General features: G+C 54.8%; 8 protein-coding genes and 1 non-coding gene across 9 annotated transcripts; 6 read left to right on the top strand and 3 right to left on the bottom strand.

Annotated features, from left to right (window-relative positions):
- Positions 1-650: 650 nt before the first annotated feature.
- W97_04859 (uncharacterized protein) lies at positions 651-1,522 on the top strand (the record flags this gene model as incomplete). The annotated part of the gene is made up of 2 exons (XM_007782747.1): positions 651-659; positions 779-1,522. The coding sequence occupies 2 exons, from the start codon at positions 651-653 to the stop codon at positions 1,520-1,522; spliced, it is 753 nt and encodes a 250-aa protein (XP_007780937.1).
- A 1,571-nt stretch (positions 1,523-3,093) lies between these two features.
- W97_04858 (HASPIN protein kinase) lies at positions 3,094-4,280 on the top strand (the record flags this gene model as incomplete). The annotated part of the gene is made up of 2 exons (XM_007782746.1): positions 3,094-3,465; positions 3,525-4,280. 2 exons carry the CDS (start codon positions 3,094-3,096, stop codon positions 4,278-4,280), a joined length of 1,128 nt encoding a protein of 375 aa, XP_007780936.1.
- Positions 4,281-4,557: 277 nt separating this feature from the next.
- On the bottom strand, positions 4,558-6,267 carry W97_04857 (uncharacterized protein; the record flags this gene model as incomplete). Its single annotated transcript, XM_007782745.1, has 1 exon — positions 4,558-6,267. The coding sequence occupies one exon, from the start codon at positions 6,265-6,267 to the stop codon at positions 4,558-4,560; it is 1,710 nt and encodes a 569-aa protein (XP_007780935.1).
- A 592-nt stretch (positions 6,268-6,859) lies between these two features.
- On the top strand, positions 6,860-7,895 carry W97_04856 (uncharacterized protein; the record flags this gene model as incomplete). Its single annotated transcript, XM_007782744.1, has 2 exons — positions 6,860-6,926; positions 6,985-7,895. 2 exons carry the CDS (start codon positions 6,860-6,862, stop codon positions 7,893-7,895), a joined length of 978 nt encoding a protein of 325 aa, XP_007780934.1.
- A 1,071-nt stretch (positions 7,896-8,966) lies between these two features.
- W97_04855 (transaldolase) lies at positions 8,967-10,165 on the top strand (the record flags this gene model as incomplete). The annotated part of the gene is made up of 4 exons (XM_007782743.1): positions 8,967-9,005; positions 9,121-9,435; positions 9,493-9,876; positions 9,926-10,165. 4 exons carry the CDS (start codon positions 8,967-8,969, stop codon positions 10,163-10,165), a joined length of 978 nt encoding a protein of 325 aa, XP_007780933.1.
- Positions 10,166-10,576: 411 nt separating this feature from the next.
- On the top strand, positions 10,577-11,506 carry W97_04854 (superoxide dismutase; the record flags this gene model as incomplete). The annotated part of the gene is made up of 5 exons (XM_007782742.1): positions 10,577-10,589; positions 10,868-11,047; positions 11,123-11,274; positions 11,327-11,423; positions 11,484-11,506. The coding sequence occupies 5 exons, from the start codon at positions 10,577-10,579 to the stop codon at positions 11,504-11,506; spliced, it is 465 nt and encodes a 154-aa protein (XP_007780932.1).
- Positions 11,507-12,114: 608 nt separating this feature from the next.
- On the top strand, positions 12,115-14,970 carry W97_04853 (uncharacterized protein; the record flags this gene model as incomplete). Its single annotated transcript, XM_007782741.1, has 3 exons — positions 12,115-12,255; positions 12,407-12,770; positions 12,827-14,970. The coding sequence occupies 3 exons, from the start codon at positions 12,115-12,117 to the stop codon at positions 14,968-14,970; spliced, it is 2,649 nt and encodes an 882-aa protein (XP_007780931.1).
- A 1,026-nt stretch (positions 14,971-15,996) lies between these two features.
- Positions 15,997-16,077, bottom strand: W97_04852. Its single transcript has one exon. It is a non-coding gene; the product is annotated as a tRNA-Ser (tRNA).
- Positions 16,078-16,967: 890 nt separating this feature from the next.
- W97_04851 (uncharacterized protein) lies at positions 16,968-17,597 on the bottom strand (the record flags this gene model as incomplete). Its single annotated transcript, XM_007782740.1, has 1 exon — positions 16,968-17,597. The coding sequence occupies one exon, from the start codon at positions 17,595-17,597 to the stop codon at positions 16,968-16,970; it is 630 nt and encodes a 209-aa protein (XP_007780930.1).
- Positions 17,598-17,659: the final 62 nt, after the last annotated feature.

The raw sequence follows: 17,659 nt of genomic DNA, 5'->3' as shown, positions 1-17,659 counted from the left end.
GACCATTGACAAGCAGAAATAGTTAGAGAGAGTGTGTCAAGTGTATCCAGCGCCTGGCCGTGCACTATCTGTTGTCCTCAACACCATGAAAATGCTGCTCAAGCGGGGAAACGATATGAGAAACGGGCACCACCTACCTAGGTGCCTCCGTGAGTAGTTGTAGATGCCTCGCAGTCACTATACCTGAGCTTGATCCGGGGACGCTAGCTGCCCCGGTTTCCCTTCTCAGATCCATGGATGCGACGGCGTCTGGGCTCAACGGCAGCCTTCCCGCAGGCCCAGCCCAGAGGGTGATCCGTGAGTGCGTAGCAATGTCATTGTTACTGCGGTGGGCTGCTATCGGGACCAAATCAGAACCTATCAGATTCGCACGCGGGTTACTCCTTGCACTTGGGGAGCCGCTTTAGATGTGGACAGCGCACTGTTTAGTCGTACCTACTCGAGCAAATCGAATGGTTGTCCGTTTTGGAAGTTTTGGAAGCCGCTGCACTAGCGTCCCTTGGTCCCCACCGCTACAGCTGTGTCCTCAACTGCTTAAATTTCTTCCACAATCACCAAATTGCCAACTCTGCTTCTTCACATCAAGCACTCTCTGGAAACTTCAAGCTTCTGAAACTCTTCTTGCACATCGAGCCTTCAATACCGGTAAAATGCCTCAAGTACGTGTCAATTGAAGATAATCGCTCCTCTGCGAAGTCCTCATGATTCCTCCAATCCACCTTACTTCTTCCCTCTTACCCTTCGCCCTGTCGTGTTATCTCACTGACCTCAGTCATAGCTAGAATGGATCCTCCTCGACTGCGATAATACGCTCGTCCTTTCCGAAGCCCTTGCCTTCGAAGCCTGCGCCGAGCTCGCCAACGAGATCCTCGAGAAGCAAGGCATATCCGAACGTTATACCGGCCCACAGCTCCTCAAAGAATTCGTCGGGCAAAACTTCCGCGGCATGATGGTGTCGCTTACCAAGAAGTTCAACTTCACGCTCACCGACGAGGAGTTCGATACCTACGTCGACCGCGAGCTGGGCAAGGTCGTCGAGACGCTCGAGAAGAAGGCCGAGCCGTGCATTGGCGTCATGGACGAGCTCGAGAAGGTCTTCGCAGAGAAGAAGTACAAGATGGCTGTCGTGTCCTCCTCGGCTCTCTCGCGTGTCCAGGCCTCGATCCGCAAGGTCGAAATGGATAAGTTCTTCGACCCAAGCCACGTTTACAGCGCCGCGTCTTCGCTCCCCAAGCCCACCTCCAAGCCAGACCCGGCCATCTACCTGCACGCGTGCAAGGAGCTGGGCACCAAGCCCGAGAACTGCGTTGCCGTTGAGGACAGCAAGAGTGGCGCGACGGCGGCGAAGAACGCCAAGATCCCGCTGATCGGCTACGTTGGGCCGTATGACGAGGACGAGAAGGAGCACATGCGCAAGGTGCTCAAGGATGACTGCGGCGCTATCGTTGTCATGGAGCACTGGAAGGATTTCCCGGAGGCTATCAAGAAGGTCGAGGAGATGATGACGAGTGGGAAGCTCTGAGCGCGGACTGCTCCGGCGCCGCTGAAGCATCGCTGACGCTTTATGATACATGGCTCGACGTGTTACTCCACAGACGATAGAACATAAATTAGATCTTGGGCTGGTTGCTTGCTGTAAGGTATCCCTCATGACCCTTGTCTTGGAGAACACATAGATCCGTGACTGTGATATCGGAATTTCTGTACTTCGCATTTTTGACTGTGATATAAAACCAGGCTGAACTGGGTACCATGACAACTCGACATAAGCCGTCTGTTGTTTGGCGATGACTGGAGAGTTGTTCACAAGATATATATGTGCGGAACCGATACGATTTACTGTTGATATTTCTATATTCAAACTCTCTCGAGTGGAGCCCGTAACCAGCTGAGAACGTCTCCTTCCAAGCAGCCCAGCGTAGGTGCATCCTGGAGAGGCCTTCCTGCCATGCGTCGCCCCGAAATCACAGCTTGACGAAGAAGGAAGTCCCGTCACGGGAGGACGAGAATCAGTTTACTCGGACGTTGCTCCGGAGCAATAGCTTATCGATAATGGTTGACGCTAAGCCGCGATAGGAAGGATATCAACACCATGAAATCACCAGCGTGAGCAGGTTTTATGCGTTTGCAGACAAGCTAGCTAAATGCTCTACACTTTCGCTCGTTTGTGCTGATCCCGCAAGATCACCAAATATGCCTCGCAACAAGCTTGTCTACGGGAAACGGCCGAAGAATCCCTCGACTTTCGCTTCTTCAACTTCCTTCGCTTGGTCGAGTCCACAGAAACCCGCTGCTACGACGATACATCCAGACAAGGCGGTCGATGTTGAAGTTGCCGAAGCGGCTGAAGCACTAGAGGCTCTACAAGTCGGGGCAGAGCCCAGGGATAGCACAAGAGATGCAAAAAAGAAAAACGAGGCGCTACGGATAAAGGATGCCAACGCTGCGTTAAAGCCTGCCTTACGTCATAACGATGGGAAAGAAAAGAGGGCTCCCATGGAGTCGCCTCCAGCAGACATAAACAAAAACTTGCAGGAGACTGATAGTCACCCCGCGAGCAGAGATGCTGGTAGAGAGAGGCAGGAGGCAAGAACAACATCGTCATTGAAGAAGAAGGAAACCACGAAGCGCGAGGTGGATCGTTCGGAGATTATACGCCCTTATATACCTATACACGATCCTCCACCATCGAGTCAGATGCCAGAATGTCTCCCTATCCGAAGTCAAGCACCCCGTACTACCAATGAAACACTGGTAGCAGGCCCCGAACACGGCGTAACCACCCCTCCTAAGTCGCCGGTTCTACCGCCCTCCGATCCTCTCCTATCCTATACACAACCTTTGTTGCACCTATGCAGCGATCCAGCCGCCCGCACAGCGCCGCTGTCTTTCTCAAGCTGGTCCGACGCCCTCCAGCAGCACTTCAACATCGTCAAGATAGCCGAAGCCTCCTACGGCGAAGTCTACCGCCTCTCCCTCCAAGCTCCTACGCCCGGCCTCACTAGATCAGACGAGTCGGTCCTTAAGATCATCGCCCTGAAGCCTCCACCATGCCCTCCCGCTTCCCGAGCCGCCGAGAAAAAAGCCGCCCTGATGAGCACCATCTCGCAAGTCGCCTCCGAAGTCCAGCTCCTGCAGCGCATGACCAGCATCCCCGGCTTCACCAACTTCCGCGACATCCGCGTGCTGCAGGGTCGGCCCCCACCAGCCTTCTGCACCGCCTGGAAGAGCTTCAACAAGAGCCGGCGGAAGAGCCAGAAGAGTATCTTTCCGGACCCGAGCAGGAAGAGTAGCTATGACGACGAGCAGCTGTGGGCGGTCATCGAGATGCAAGATGCTGGGACGGATCTTGAACGGCTGATCGAGGAGGGGACGGAGGCGATCGGCGGGATATGGGGTGTCTGGGATGTGTTTTGGGGGGTTGTGCTGGCGCTGGGGAAGGGGGAGGAGGGGTGTAGGTTCGAAGTGCGTACTAGTATGACCCGTCCGCGGTTCACGCAGCAATATACTGAACAGCGCATCAGCACCGCGACCTCCACCTCGGCAACGTCTGTGTCCGCCCAACGCACGCAGGGTCAGACTCGATCATCTCAGCGCCCGAGATCCGCCGCCTAGACCACAACCTCGGTTTCACAGGCCTCGAAACAACAATAATCGACTATACGCTCTCGCGCGCTGATATGGAAGCCGCATCCCCGCTCTCCAACGGCGCAGCCTCGCCTCAAGTCGCCTACCTCAACCTCGAAGCCGACCAAGCGCTCTTCGAAGGCGATGGGGAGCTCGAGTACCAATACGATATTTACCGCTTCATGCGCGCAGCCATGTACCTGGATGAGCCGCTCGCGGATCTCGACGCGCGGTGGGGGGAGGCGATGCAGAGTGGGAGAACCTGGGAGGGGTATCATCCCCAGACGAATCTGGTCTGGCTGCATTTTATCCTGTATCAGATGCTGGAGAGGGTGGTGTGGCCTAGTTCCGGGGAGGCTGGCGTGCTGAGTAGACTTGGTGAAGGCGTGGATGAGGTGGCTGCGGCGAGGAAGGCGGGTAGGATTGAGAAGGTGTTGGTGCGGTTGCAGGATTTGTTGGATCCGGGACGCCTTCCGGCCAGTGGGCTGAGGAGTGCTAAGGACTTGGTGGGGATGGCGTTGAGGGAGGGGTGGCTGGATGAGGGAGATGTTATCGGAAGTTTAGAAGATGTCCCTGTGGCTGCTGTGAAGCCAAAGTCAAGGAGGAAGACGGCGAGGAAGACCAAAGGTGCGCAGAGTACGGGTGCGTCATAACGGCCGAAGCGAGGGTGCTGCCAACAGCAGCATAGGAATGGCGTTAAGAATGCATCAGGCGGCGTTATAACTCTAGGCCTTAGAGGATACCTCTTCAAGATTGGATAGTTAGAATTGTCATCCTATTTTCTGCCAGCTACAGTGGTTATAGGTGATCTCGAACGCTTCGTGAGAGTGCATCGGGAGTCTCCCAGTCTACGACATTGCTGCACGAAGAGATTAAACGGGCTTACCAGCCCAATCTTCGGACATCAGCTGTCAGTCTTGCGTCATACCGTCACCAATTCTCCCACACTGCATCCGGCAGCACCGTTCTCATTATTTTCCAGTGGCTACGCGCACTATCCGCATGATGTCTTTCCAGCTCATGCGTATTGCCTTTCTTGAGCAAATCCTTCTTCTCGTCTGGATCAAATACAAAGTCGATTTCTAATTCCACCTTCGGCACCAAATGCTGTCTTTTAGCCAAGCTCTTTCCAAAGTCTTGCTCGGTTGGCTTTCTAAACCGGACAGCCTCCTTTCCCTTGCCCTCATCGTTCTTGACGCAATAGAGGACCATGTTGATGAAATCGGTTGGCACGGCTGGATTCGGTGGACTGTCTCTGAACAGCCGGCAGTTGGGAAAGGCAGTGTAGATGGTGTTGAGAACAAGCCGTGTCGACGGTAGTGCCAGATCTCCTGCATAGTTGATTGCTATGGCACCTTTCTCGCTCAAGAGTGCCTTCAGCCTCTCAAGGAATTCCAAAGTAAACAGCGAGGCTGGCTCCGCACCTCCCGTGAAGACATCATGGATAATCACATCAAACGCGCCCGGTGTCTTGGCAGACGTGCGCTCGACGAAGGGGACAGCGTCTTCGATCGCGGCCGTGTGGTTCGCTGGTAATCCGAAATAGCTCATCGCATACTCATGTACGATTGGATCCAGCTCCACTACGGTGGTGTTGATCCCGCGCTCGATCAACGCTTTTGGTGCGGTCCCGACACCAAGACCAATAACGAGCGCGGATTTCTCGGATTCAGGCCGATTGTCACCGGTCTCGAGAAGTCTCACGCCTTCGAGCATTGTGAAGACTTGGTATATGGACTCAGGTACCCTCTGGCCATGCTGCTGGCGCTGAGGCGTAACAAGCCATTCGCCGCCGAGCAGAGAGTGATCGCATCGCAGAACGCGGAAGTGAGAGGATGATGACTCGAGAACAGAGACGTAGCCAGTCAGGCTTTCGTGGCGCGCCAGGAGGGTGAAGTTGTGAGGTTGAAGTGCGCTGTTCAGCGTCGGTATCGTCCTATCCGGGAACTGATGCGGATTGAATGCAATGGTATGGTATAGAGCTGGTGCAGCCAGCAGAAGCAACAGCGACGGGCTCAGAGCGGCGAAGCCAGCAGCTATGAGGAAGTTTAGCCCAGATCGTGTGAGTAGATCGGTGCTGCCCATCCATTGAGATATAGACGACGAGATGGTTTTCTCAACAATGGAGAACATGAAGTAGGATCCGACCGGTGGAAGCATGTCCGCTATGACTGGATTGAGCTCGCTCAGGTCTAGTGAGTCGAGCATGGAGCTCACAGTATAGAAGACAAGGCCTAGTAATGGAACGAACGTGAGAGCCTCAGTCAAGATTGGTCCGTACGTCGGACCCAGTTGGCCGCTGAACTTGAAGAGGACATGTTGTATATTCGGTATCCAGAATGCTAAGACAGGGATGTACTTCTCCACGTTTTTGGGCAGATATATGTTGAGCGCGGATCTACCCATAAAGGCTATGAAGGCTGTCGCTGTGATTGCCTTCTGATGATAGAGGTATGAAGGTATTACCCCATAAACGGGTGAGAGGTTCAGTTGAGATACCGAAGAAGACAGAGCGGCCAGAGATAGCATCGCGATAACCTTGGGAAGAAGTTTGAGGGGACCAGAGTGTCCATTGAGCTTTTTAGAACGTGGTCTTGCCGCGCTGGCCGTCACCGGCTTTCTGGGCGTCTTTGGCGGCATTACGGTCAAGACCGATGAGTTGAACAGAACGGCTGGAAATCCCTTGTAGCGTTGAGGAGTTGAGAAGGTATCCAGGCCTATGACGAGTCGAATCTAGCGACTAGCTGAAAGAAACGACTCGATGGGAAAGACTCAGTGCATCGAGGTGAATGAGCAAGGATAGGGTTAACGACAGGTCACTTGGTCAATCGCCATGTATAAGAGGGCTTATGGTAGGAGGTTCTACGCCACTCGCAGCTATAGCAAGCACAGAGTCACATGTAGCAAAGAATGGTTTGGCAAGATACCTAGACCAAACACATATTGAAGATTTGCGAGCTGCCCTCGGTTCACCTACCAAGTCTGCCTTCGGCGAACCTTCCGCGTGCGGAAGAGAGCTCTCGGGCAGTTGTGAACTCCGAAGAGCTTCTCCAGACCAGACACCCCTCCTTCCCCGCTACATACGCGCGTATCCGGCCATGTAGCTGCGTATATACCAGAGGAATCCCCTCTTGGGGCTTCACCCTCGTTTTCGTTCCCAACTGGTACGCGTCAATAACGACTAGAAAGCTAAAGACAGCCGCCGCTTTGAGAAGCTGCCTGCACTAACACCATGGCAGCTCCACCAACGACACTCAGCGTCTCTGGCAAGACAGCAATTATCACAGGGGCCGGCTCTGGTGAGTTAGCGTTGTCTATCCCAGCAACTCCACAATCAGACCTAACACATCATAACAGGCATTAACCTCTGCTTCGCCAGCCTCCTCCTTTCCCGTAACTGCAACGTCCTCATAGCAGACCTCAGCTTGCGTCCTGAAGCACAGAAACTGGTGGACGAACACTCCGCCAAAGATACGGACAAAGCCCACGCCGTCTTCGTCAAAACAGACGTCACAAAATGGCCTGACCTTCAAAGCATGTTCGACGCCGCCTACGCCGAATTCGACGGCTTCGACATTGTCTGCCCGGGTGCTGGCGTTTACGAACCCCCTTGGTCCAACTTCTGGCACCCGCCTGGCAGCGCCTCCTCCCGGGACCCTGCTGCCGGCGAGAAAGGCGCTGGCGGGTTGGGCCACTACGCGCTGCTCGACATCAACATTACGCACCCTATCCGGGTGACGCAGCTCGCGATCGCCGAGTTTATTTCGCCGCGCGAAGGCAGCAAGATGGGCGGGCCGGTTAGCGTGACGAATCCGAAGAGGATAGTGCATATTAGCAGTATTGCCGGCCAATTAGCGAGTCTAGTAGCGCCGATGTATCATGCATCCAAATGGGCTATCAGCGGCTTCATCCGCTCGCTTGACTCGCTGGACTCCACGCTTGGGATCAGGGTTAATGGCGTCGCGCCGGGGCTGATCAAGACGCCGCTCTGGACTGAGTCGCCTGAGAAGATAAAGTATGTAGACGAGAGTAGGGATGCGTGGGCGACACCTGAGGAGGTGGCGGAAGCCATGTTGGCCTGTGTGGAGGATGAGCGGTATCGAGGGGGAACGGTGCTGGAGGTTGGACACAAGCAGACGAGGATGATAGGAATGCTGAATGATCCAGGGCCGAGCGGGGAGGGTCATATGGTTAGTCACATGCAGAAGGGGATTGATGAGGTGTTTGAGTCGTTGAAGGAGGATGGATGGGGTAAGGGTGGAAAGTAGGGGGTTAGGCGCTCTAGTCGGGCAAAAGCCATGTAGCAGGCGGTTCATCCTATACGCCCAGACTGCCTAGGTCGACGGAAGTTGGCTTCCGATATGTCCTTCTTCAGCTGGAAAGGGGAGCTCTTGGACATGCCGAGCCGGAAATATCGAACAAGAGATACGATGATGCTGGAGCAAAACGTTTCTTCCCCGAATACGATGTACAAAGAGAACTATGAGTAAGAGCGCTTGAACTGAGGGCAAGAGCAAGCTTGAGTCAGAGCTGATGCCCGTGCAAACACAGTTGGGACCCCATTCTGGCAGTGACACTAGAAGGCAGCGGTTTTGCGGACGTCGAAGCTTGTGCTTGTGGCATCTTATCTTAGATGCTGGTGACCGCTGAGTGGGCTTTAAGGAAGCAATTCAGTCTTCCCTGCTTGGTCATTGCCGCCCGTTTTTCAAGCTTAGCAACCATACAACCATGATGGAAGCAGTGCGAAGACCGTCTAAGCAACATTAGAGCTCGAGACCCCTGCTGATATCATGTCTAAGATGGCCCTGGCAATGGATGTGTCAGCGCTGCGCTTTCTCAGCGGAGAGCGTTCTTTGTCAGGCGCACCAACGTCTTTCTCGTCGATTAATCAACAGGCGGGTTACTCGATGAAGCTATCCGAAAATGCGCTGAGCGAACTAATCCGTAAGAGGGGCCGCGGGGAGCAGCTCCGAGGAGCCCCGCCGGAATTCCCTACCGCTTTCGCCGTTTGGAACAAGTTCGGCTCTGCCATGAGGTGACAGTGCGAGCCACGAGTGTCGACCGAAGCTGTTAACCACGGATGGCTTCGTGCGGGAAATTATCCGGTTGATAGGAACTCGCGCAGGAGCGGTTGAAGTGGAAGGCCGAGTCAAGGGCCGATGATGTGGGCCTTGCTTTTCGCCGCCCGCATCTGACGTGTTTTGGTTGAACATGCTGCCCCGCGCTTGTCAGAATATTATCAAGCCCTACACAGCACCATTCAACTTCTCTAACTACACTGACCCGACTCTAAAGCTCCGTCGATCAACTCCAAGCTCAACTTCAAAACGCAACTCGAAATGTCAAACTCTCTTGACCAGCTGAAAGCGACCGGGACCGTGAGTTCACCCTACAGACTACCCCACCAGATCGGACGCACCGCAGGCGGATGCTGCGCGCTCAATCAAAAGCCGTCTCAACCTGCGAAACGAAGCTGATATCTCTTACTCTCAGGTCGTTGTATGCGATTCCGGCGACTTTGCGACCATCGACAAATACAAGCCACAAGATGCCACCACCAACCCGTCCCTGATCCTCGCCGCATCGAAGAAGGCCGACTACGCGAAGCTCATCGACGCCGCTGTTGAGTATGGCAAGAGCCATGGCGATTCGATGGACGAGAAGGTCGATGCCACACTAGACAGCCTGCTTGTGCAGTTCGGCAAGGAGATCCTCAAGATCGTCCCCGGCAAGGTCTCGACGGAGGTTGACGCGAGATTCTCTTTCGACACCAAGGAATCCGTCAACAAAGCTCTCCACATCATCGACGTACGCTGACTCTGTTGGCGAAACACCGTCTGCGCAGATTGACTGACCTCCGTGAAGCTTTACAAGGAGCAGGGGATCGAGAAGGACCGCATTCTCATCAAGGTCGCCTCGACTTGGGAGGGCATCAAGGCCGCCCACATCCTGCAGAGCGAGCACGGCATCAACTGCAATCTCACTCTCATGTTCTCTCTCCCGCAAGCCATTGCTGCCGCCGAAGCTGGTGCCTTCCTCATCTCGCCTTTCGTCGGCCGTATCCTCGACTGGTACAAGGCATCGACTAAGAAGGACTACGCGCCGCACGAGGATCCTGGTGTCAAGAGCGTGCAGAACATCTTCAACTACTACAAGAAGTACGGCTACAAGACGATCGTCATGGGTGCTTCATTCAGGAATGTCGGTGAGATCACAGAGCTGGCCGGTTGCGATTACTTGACCATTGCAGTAAGTGATATACAAAGTTGGGTTTGAACGAAAGTCTGATTGTGCGCAGCCCAATCTTCTTGAGGCTCTCTACAACTCCAAGGACGAGGTGCCGAAGAAGCTCGACGCCAATGATGCCACAAACTTGGACATTGAGAAGAAGAGCTACCTCAACGACGAGGCCACCTTCCGTTTCGACTTCAATGAGGAACAGATGGCCGTCGAGAAGCTTCGGGAGGGTATCTCGAAGTTCGCTGCTGATGCAATGACCCTGAAGGACATCCTTAGGGAGAAGATTGAGAAGGCGTAGATAATTTGAACCATGCGCCTGCGAATGATGGCCAGATTGTTGGATTTCGAACGAGCTGTGCTGGAAGTTAGTGCGTTGTATCTACCGAAAATGATAACCTCCGTTTCTGCTTCGTACTACAAGGGATGTGACTGTAGTGACCCGAATCGTATTGAGGCTGAAACTGCTCGAACGCCCCGAAGTCGCTCCTCGGGTCGCCCAAAACGCCCGAACGACGGTCCTCATTCTGCACGTGCTTGGTCAGCGATGCTTGGACTGTATGACGCAAGTGCCCCGCATGTCAATATACCACTCGAGGTGCCGGCGAAACCGACCAAGTCCATCACCGTTTCTCTACAATTCTGCTTTGCTTCAGACGTACCAGGAACACCTAGCTTTGTATACGCTCAAACTGCCATCAAACCCATCAAAATGGTCAAGGCCGGTAAGCTTGTTTCTATACCTTGTGCTTTAGCCAATCGAGAGAGGGGTACAAGATCCCAAGAACGATTGAGCACGTTTATTATATGCGAGCAATACCTTGGAGAGCACCAAAGCAGCTCAATTGGGTGCAGACTTCACTACTCCAGCTTCTCCGCAGGATAGTACTCAGGAAACAGCAACCCTGGGGAGCCAAGGACATTATACAGCCATCTACTGTTCACGGCGGTTGTACCGTGGGTTTCTGTGTATACTTTCGCTGACCAACCTCGCCATCGATAGTCGCAGTACTCCGCGGTGACTCCAATGTTAAGGGCACCGTGACCTTCGAGCAGGAGTCCGAGTCCAGCCCCACGAAGATCTCATGGAACATCACGGGCCACGACGCCAGCGCTGAGCGTGGCATGCACGTCCATGCCTTCGGCGACAACACCAACGGCTGCACTTCTGCCGGCCCTCACTGTGAGTCCCCACGCGTCCTCTCTACCTACCGTCGTAGCAGAAGTGGATGTACTGACTAGAGCCAACTCCACGCAGACAACCCACACGGCAAGACCCACGGCGCCCCCTCAGACGACGAGCGCCACGTCGGTGACTTAGGCAACTTCAAGACGGACGAGCAGGGCAATGCGCAGGGCACACACGAGGACAAGCTCATCAAGTTGATTGGGCAGGAGAGCGTTATTGGCGTAAGCACTTGCAAAGTTCAGCTGGGGGGTTTGCTATACTGACGATGGATAGCGCACGATTGTCGTCCATGCTGGCACCGATGATCTCGGGAAGGGTGATACTGAGGAGTCGAAGAAGACTGGCAACGCTGGTGCCCGTCCGGCTTGCGGTAAGCATACTATGGGCTGTAGGAAGAGATAAGGAGCAAAGGCTAACTCGTGTGATGCAGGTGTTATCGGTATCTCCTCATAAACCTAAACAGGAGGAAGAGAGCTCGCAGAGTAATGAGCTACGCGTAGTGAAATGATAGCCGGGGGACATATCGTTAAACAATGTTACTATTCGGCTACTCTATGCCATTTTATCGCGTGAGGTCCTCGAACGTTCTCGCATGATGATTTCTCCTTGCCCTCTGCGATGCAATTCCTGGCTGTGAGAGCTGCCAGAGAGATGTGCATGCAACAGGATGAAACGAATTCGGAAGACGGCGTGTGCGTAAGGAAGTCTTGGTACCGAGCTCAGAGCTTCCCCAGGGTTTCGCTTGGAAGAGGCCACCCACGTCTCCAACCCCACCGAGCCACACGACCATCGAGTCCCTGAACCCTCGTGCCACTTACGCATATAATTCCACTGCCCGACCCTCAGCACGCAGCTCCATTTCGCTGAAGAACTCTTAGAACGCCTGCCGAATTTGTGAATACCGTCACCAATCCACAATTCTCACATTCACCGCTAAGTCCCAAGACCCCTCCTCGGGTACGCTGCCCTTACCAGGAACCATACCACCACAACCTGAATTGGGCATATCTAGAGGTGCTGGTTCTAATCTGCTCTTTAGAACATCTAAACCCGCTTCCACCATGGCTCTCTCCGAGGCGAACGTAAAAAGCGTCCTGTCAGGCGACACCATCGTCCTCCACAACGTCAATAACCCGAAGCTGGAAAGGACCCTCAGTCTTGCCTTTGTGTCTGCGCCGAGAATCAAGAGGGACGGCGATGAGGTGGGTTACAATCTCCGACCCTGTGCTCGTGGGATATGGGGTTCTGCGCTGCGCCAATTTGCGCTGAATGGCCATGCTGGGCGTTTCAAACAATATTTGATTCGAGTATTGACTGGATTGCGGAATGTTAACACAATGGCGATCACTACAGCCCTTCGCCTTCGAATCTCGTGAATTCCTCCGCAGACTTGTCGGACGCCGCGTATACTTCAAAGTACTCTACAAAATCCCCACGGGCGTAAACCGCGAATATGGCATCGTCATGCTACCCGACGGCCCACAATTGCCCGACCTCGTAGTGTCCGAAGGCTGGGCGAAACTCCGCGACGATGCAGGCCGCAAAGACGACTCGGATGAATCGCAAGCAATACTCGACAAGCTGCAGGTGCTCGAAGCGCGGGCGAAGGCCGACTCCAAGGGCCTGTGGGCTGGGAGTGGAGGCAAGGTTCAGACGACATATGAGCTGCCAGACGCAAAGGCCTTCGCGGAGGCATGGAAGGGCAAACAGCTGGACGGTGAGTGAATATGGCTGGAGACTTGCAGGACGTAAACAGGAGCTGACCGCGCGAAGCAATCGTCGAGAAGGTCCTAAGCGGTGACCGTCTGATCGTGCGATTGATGGAGTCACCAACGAAGCACACCCAGACGATGCTCCTGATCGCCGGCGTCCGCGCACCGTCTACCAAGCGAATCAATCCCTCGGATGGCAAAGAGCAACCCGCGGAACCCTTCGGCGAAGAGGCGCGGGACTTCATCGAAAGCAAACTGCTCCAGCGCACTGTGTTCGTCAACGTACTAGGCGTCAGCCCTCAAGGACAACTCGTGGGGTCAGTGAAGCACCCGAAGAATGGCAGCATCGCTCCCTTCCTGCTCAAAGCCGGATTGGCGCGTTGCACAGATCATCACTCAACAATGCTGGGACCAGAGATGGGCGACCTACGACAGGCTGAGAAAGTTGCCAAGGACAACCGGGTTGGCCTGTTCCAAGGACTAGCTGCACCGCGCGCCACGGGCCGGGAGGACGAGGCTGTAGTCACTCGTGTACAGAGCGCAGACACGCTGTATCTACGCACGAAAGCCGGCGGAGAGAAGCGCGTAAACCTCAGCAGCGTCCGGCAGCCGAAGCCGACGGACCCGAAGCAGTCACCATGGGGCGCGGAGGCCAAGGAGTTCCTGCGCAAGCGTCTCATCGGCAAGCACGTCAAGGTTACGATAGACGGTAAGCGCCCAGCTACGGAGGGCTTCGACGAGAGGGAAATGGCCACAGTAACTTTCAATGGCAAGAATGTTGGCCTGCTGCTTGTCGAGAATGGCTTTGCGTCCGTGATACGGCACCGCGCAGATGACACCGACAGGAGTAACATCTATGATGAGCTTCTGCTGGCGGAAGAGGAGGCTCAAAAGGAAGGTCGCGGCATGTTCGGTGCTAAGCCACCAGCCGCAAAACAATACGTCGACTACTCGGAGAGCTTAGAGAAGGCGAAGCGGCAGATGTCAATGCTGTCGCGGCAGCGGAAGATACCCGCCGTGGTCGACTTTGTCAAGTCGGGCTCACGATTCACCGTGCTGATCCCAAGGGAGAATGCTAAAATCACCCTCGTCCTCTCCGGGGTCCGCGCCCCGAGGTCAGCAAGAAATCCCACCGAACAAGGCGAGCCATTCGGCCAAGAAGCGCACGACTTCGCCAACCGACGATGTCTCCAGCGGGACGTGGAGATCGATGTCGAGGACGTCGACAAGGTCGGCGGCTTCATCGGCACCATCTACGTCAACCGCGAGAACTTCACCAAGCTGCTCGTCGAGGAAGGCCTTGCCTCCGTACACGCCTATTCCGCCGAGAAGTCTGGCAACGCGACCGAGCTCTTCGCCGCCGAGGCAAAAGCCAAAGAAGGCCGCAAAGGCCTCTGGAAAGACTGGGACCCCAGCCAGGACGCCGACGACACCTCAGACGCCGCCGCAGCGCCAAACGGCAACGGCACCAACGGCGCCTCCACCCCCGAAAAACCACGCATCGACTTCCGCGATACAGTAGTCACGCACGTCGACGCAACCGGGCACCTCAAAGTCCAAGAAATCGGCTCCGGCACCACGCGCCTGACAGACCTCATGTCCTCATTCCGCAACTTCCACATCAACAAGGCGAATGACACCCCGCTCCCCAACCCGCCAAAAGCAGGCGACTTCGTCGCGGCCAAGTTCACAGAGGACGGCGAGTGGTACCGCGCGCGCATCCGGCGCAACGACCGCGAAGCCAAGAAAGTGGAGGTCGTGTATATAGACTATGGCAACAGCGAGACGATCCCCTACTCCCGTCTCCGCCCGCTGGCCGCGCAGTTCTCGACGCAGAACCTCAAGCCGCAGGCGCAGGATGCGGTGTTGTCGTTTTGCCAGTTCCCGACGCAGCCGGACTATCTGGCCGATGCGGTGGACTTTGTCGGGAACACCATCGCCGGCCGCGAGTTTGCGACGAATGTCGACTTTGTGGGCCCGGATGGGACGCTGTTTGTGACATTGTATGAAAAGGGGAAGCAGCCGCCGGTGGAGAATAGTGTTAATGCTGAGGTGGTTGCGGGTGGGTTTGCGATGGTGCCGAGGAAGTTGAAGGGGTGGGAGAGGGCGCATGCGGAGGGGCTGAAGAAGTTGCAGGCGCTGGAGGAGGAGGCGAAGGGCGAGCGGAAGGGGATGTGGGAGTATGGTGATTTGACGGAGGATTAGATTACACCTGGGCAGGTGCTGAGTCGTGATGATGGGTGGAACGGGGCGGGACTCTGGATATGATGATGCGTTGGCTGCATAGCGAGTGGTTAGGGTGCATAGCGAGTGGCAGATTGTCTTCGATGCAGTAAATCATTTTGCACAAAGTTCCAGATCCAAACCGTTCTCTCTCAATCTGAAGTGATCGCTACCTTCGTGTCCAGAGCCATGCAAGATGTAGTCAGAGAGTAGTGCGATTAGCCCATTATCTTCAGGATAACAGAACTCTACCCAAGCTCAAGATATCATCTTCTGATCTAAGGTGTTCTACAAGCCTGCGCCGGAGTTACAGATTGAGATTCCTCTTGTATATAGTCCTCAGCCGACTGTGGTCAAGCATGTAGACTTTGCTTAGGACTGAATATGCACTTGCTTTCAAAAAAAAAAAAAAAAAGGAAAAGGCCACTACCTCAGCCCCATTCGCCCTGCTCCCATAAGTCCGAGGGCTTCGTGAGGTAATGCGTTCCTTGAGAAAGGACACGGACGAGGGGGAGAAACCTAAGGGAGGCTTTGATAGGCAGAGACGTATAAACGGAGAATGAGCTATGCTCCGCACAAAACTGTGTATAGTCCTGAACCCCTTTTCTGCGGCTGGTATGTTTTGCCGTGACTCGAATTCCGTGTCGAGTATATGGTCAACGAGCGACCCGCTGCTCGGCGCCTTACGGCTCTGCGGTGACTATCCTGTCTCCAAAGAAGCCTTGAAACATAACATCAAGGAGGTTTAAAGCAGCCCCTGAACGAGTGAGAAATTTCCAGGCGATATCGCGTGAAATTGCAGAAGATGGTGTCGATAACCGCCAGCATGATAGAGGCGTGAGATGTGAAGAGTACAGGGTTGTCTTGGTCAAGTTTCATGGGGTTCCTGCGCACAATCTCCAACCCCGCAGCGTTCTGGGCCCCAAGATCCACGAAAATTGCAAAAACTCAACCACGAACGACACCACGGATCCAAAAATGACTTGAATGAGCAGCAAAAGGGCAAAACGACGCCGGCAGGACTCGAACCTGCGCTCCCGAAGGAAATAGATTTCTAGTCTATCGCTATAACCACTCAGCCACAGCGCCGTCGTATACGATGATTGGAGGACTTAGACGGGTGAAAAAATATATAAAAAAACCAACAGCGGCGATGACGATAACACGGACAGTAAGACATGTAAAGGGGACATAACTTATCATATGTGAACAGGGGATTACTGTGTAGCAAGCGGAAGGCGTGTTGATCTTTGCCGGAGGAGATTTTATGATAGAAGAAATATACCGGGAATGGCGGTGACGACGACGGCGATACAGCGAGGGAGACGCTAAAGGAGGCATGGTTGATCACTGTTGATGTGAGATGGGTAGTAGAGCGAGTGCAATACAGGTTGATTTCTGCCTGATACATGCTGAGGTTTTCCGCATGACCGGCGTGACATAGGGTATATTAACTATGTGTATATATGTAGATGTACATTCGAGTATATATGCTTGCGCCTAGCGTACAGAGCCTGTGCATTAGATCGCGGTGCCGATGTTGAAGCGCCATAGCCCAAGCTATACTCGAGAGCGCCCTTTGTTGCTCCTTGAGACCCCTGTCTCTTGCGAAGTTCTTTTACACTCTCAGAGCTCTTCAACCATGCTGTGCTGGGCCTCAGTCGCGAACAATGCGGATACACTCCCTTCCGCAGGGCCGTGATGTGATGCCGTAGCGGATAGGCTAAACACTAGCAGCGTCCTAGAGACCTAGGGGTAGCATGCTGCACGTTGTCGCTGGGGTAGTAGCCGTGGCGTTGTCCGATGCGCGATGTGCGATTCATCAGAGATGAGGATCGCAGCTCTAGATCTCAGGTAATCATAGACTGCTTCCGACGGGCGCATTTGCCTCGCAACTTAGCGTAGCAACGTCGCCTTGCCGCCTGATATACGACTCGTAGCGTTGTTGTCGAAAACCATCAGGATGTCCGACCATCGCACTAGAAATCCTGCACCCCCGTCTCGCCGGTGATCTTCCTCCCATCCTCAAGCACCCACCCGGGCTCCTCCTCCCCAAAATACTCTTCCTCCTTCTCTCTCTCCTCTTCGCGCTTGTCATCCCACTCCTCACTCTCATCCACGGCAGCATACTCAAACTCCTCATCTCTGCCCCCCAAAAACCGTTGCTCCATCTCCCACCTCCATCGCTCCCACCCCTCCTCCTTCGTCAGCGGCACCTCCTCCTTCTCTTCCGCGAGGATCTCCCCATTAGGCCCCCGCCTGTAACTCGTCATTGCATCCGGATCTGGCCGCGCCAGCGCCTCGATCTTCGCCTCGGAGCGCAGCAGGTCCGCTTCTAGCACGCCGCTGTAGCCCTTTTTGCGCCCTTCGGCTTCGCGCTCTGCGGGGGTTTGAAAGCGTCGCACTAGTCGGTCGTAGAGAAGGGGATCGGCGAGCTCGAGCGCGGGGGAGAAGTAGGACGGATGCATGTCCAAGTAGCGTTTGCGCCGGTTCTTGATCCGGATGCGGTGCGCGCGGGCGGCGTCGGCGGTTTGTGGGTCGGGTGGGCTGCTGGAGGGTAGAGACGCTGGGTCGGTGGTGGGATTTGTTTGGACGGGGAAGTAGGGCATGATGGGAGGACGATCAGATTCGTATAGCTGTGGGATCAAGGTTCGGAGAGGCGAAGGCAACG

Source organism: Coniosporium apollinis, assembly GCF_000281105.1.
Source record: "Coniosporium apollinis CBS 100218 chromosome Unknown supercont1.22, whole genome shotgun sequence".
NCBI lineage: Eukaryota > Fungi > Ascomycota > Dothideomycetes > Coniosporium > Coniosporium apollinis.
The sequence above is the reverse complement of the archived record's forward strand: the minus strand, read 5'-3'. Positions and strand labels throughout refer to the sequence as shown.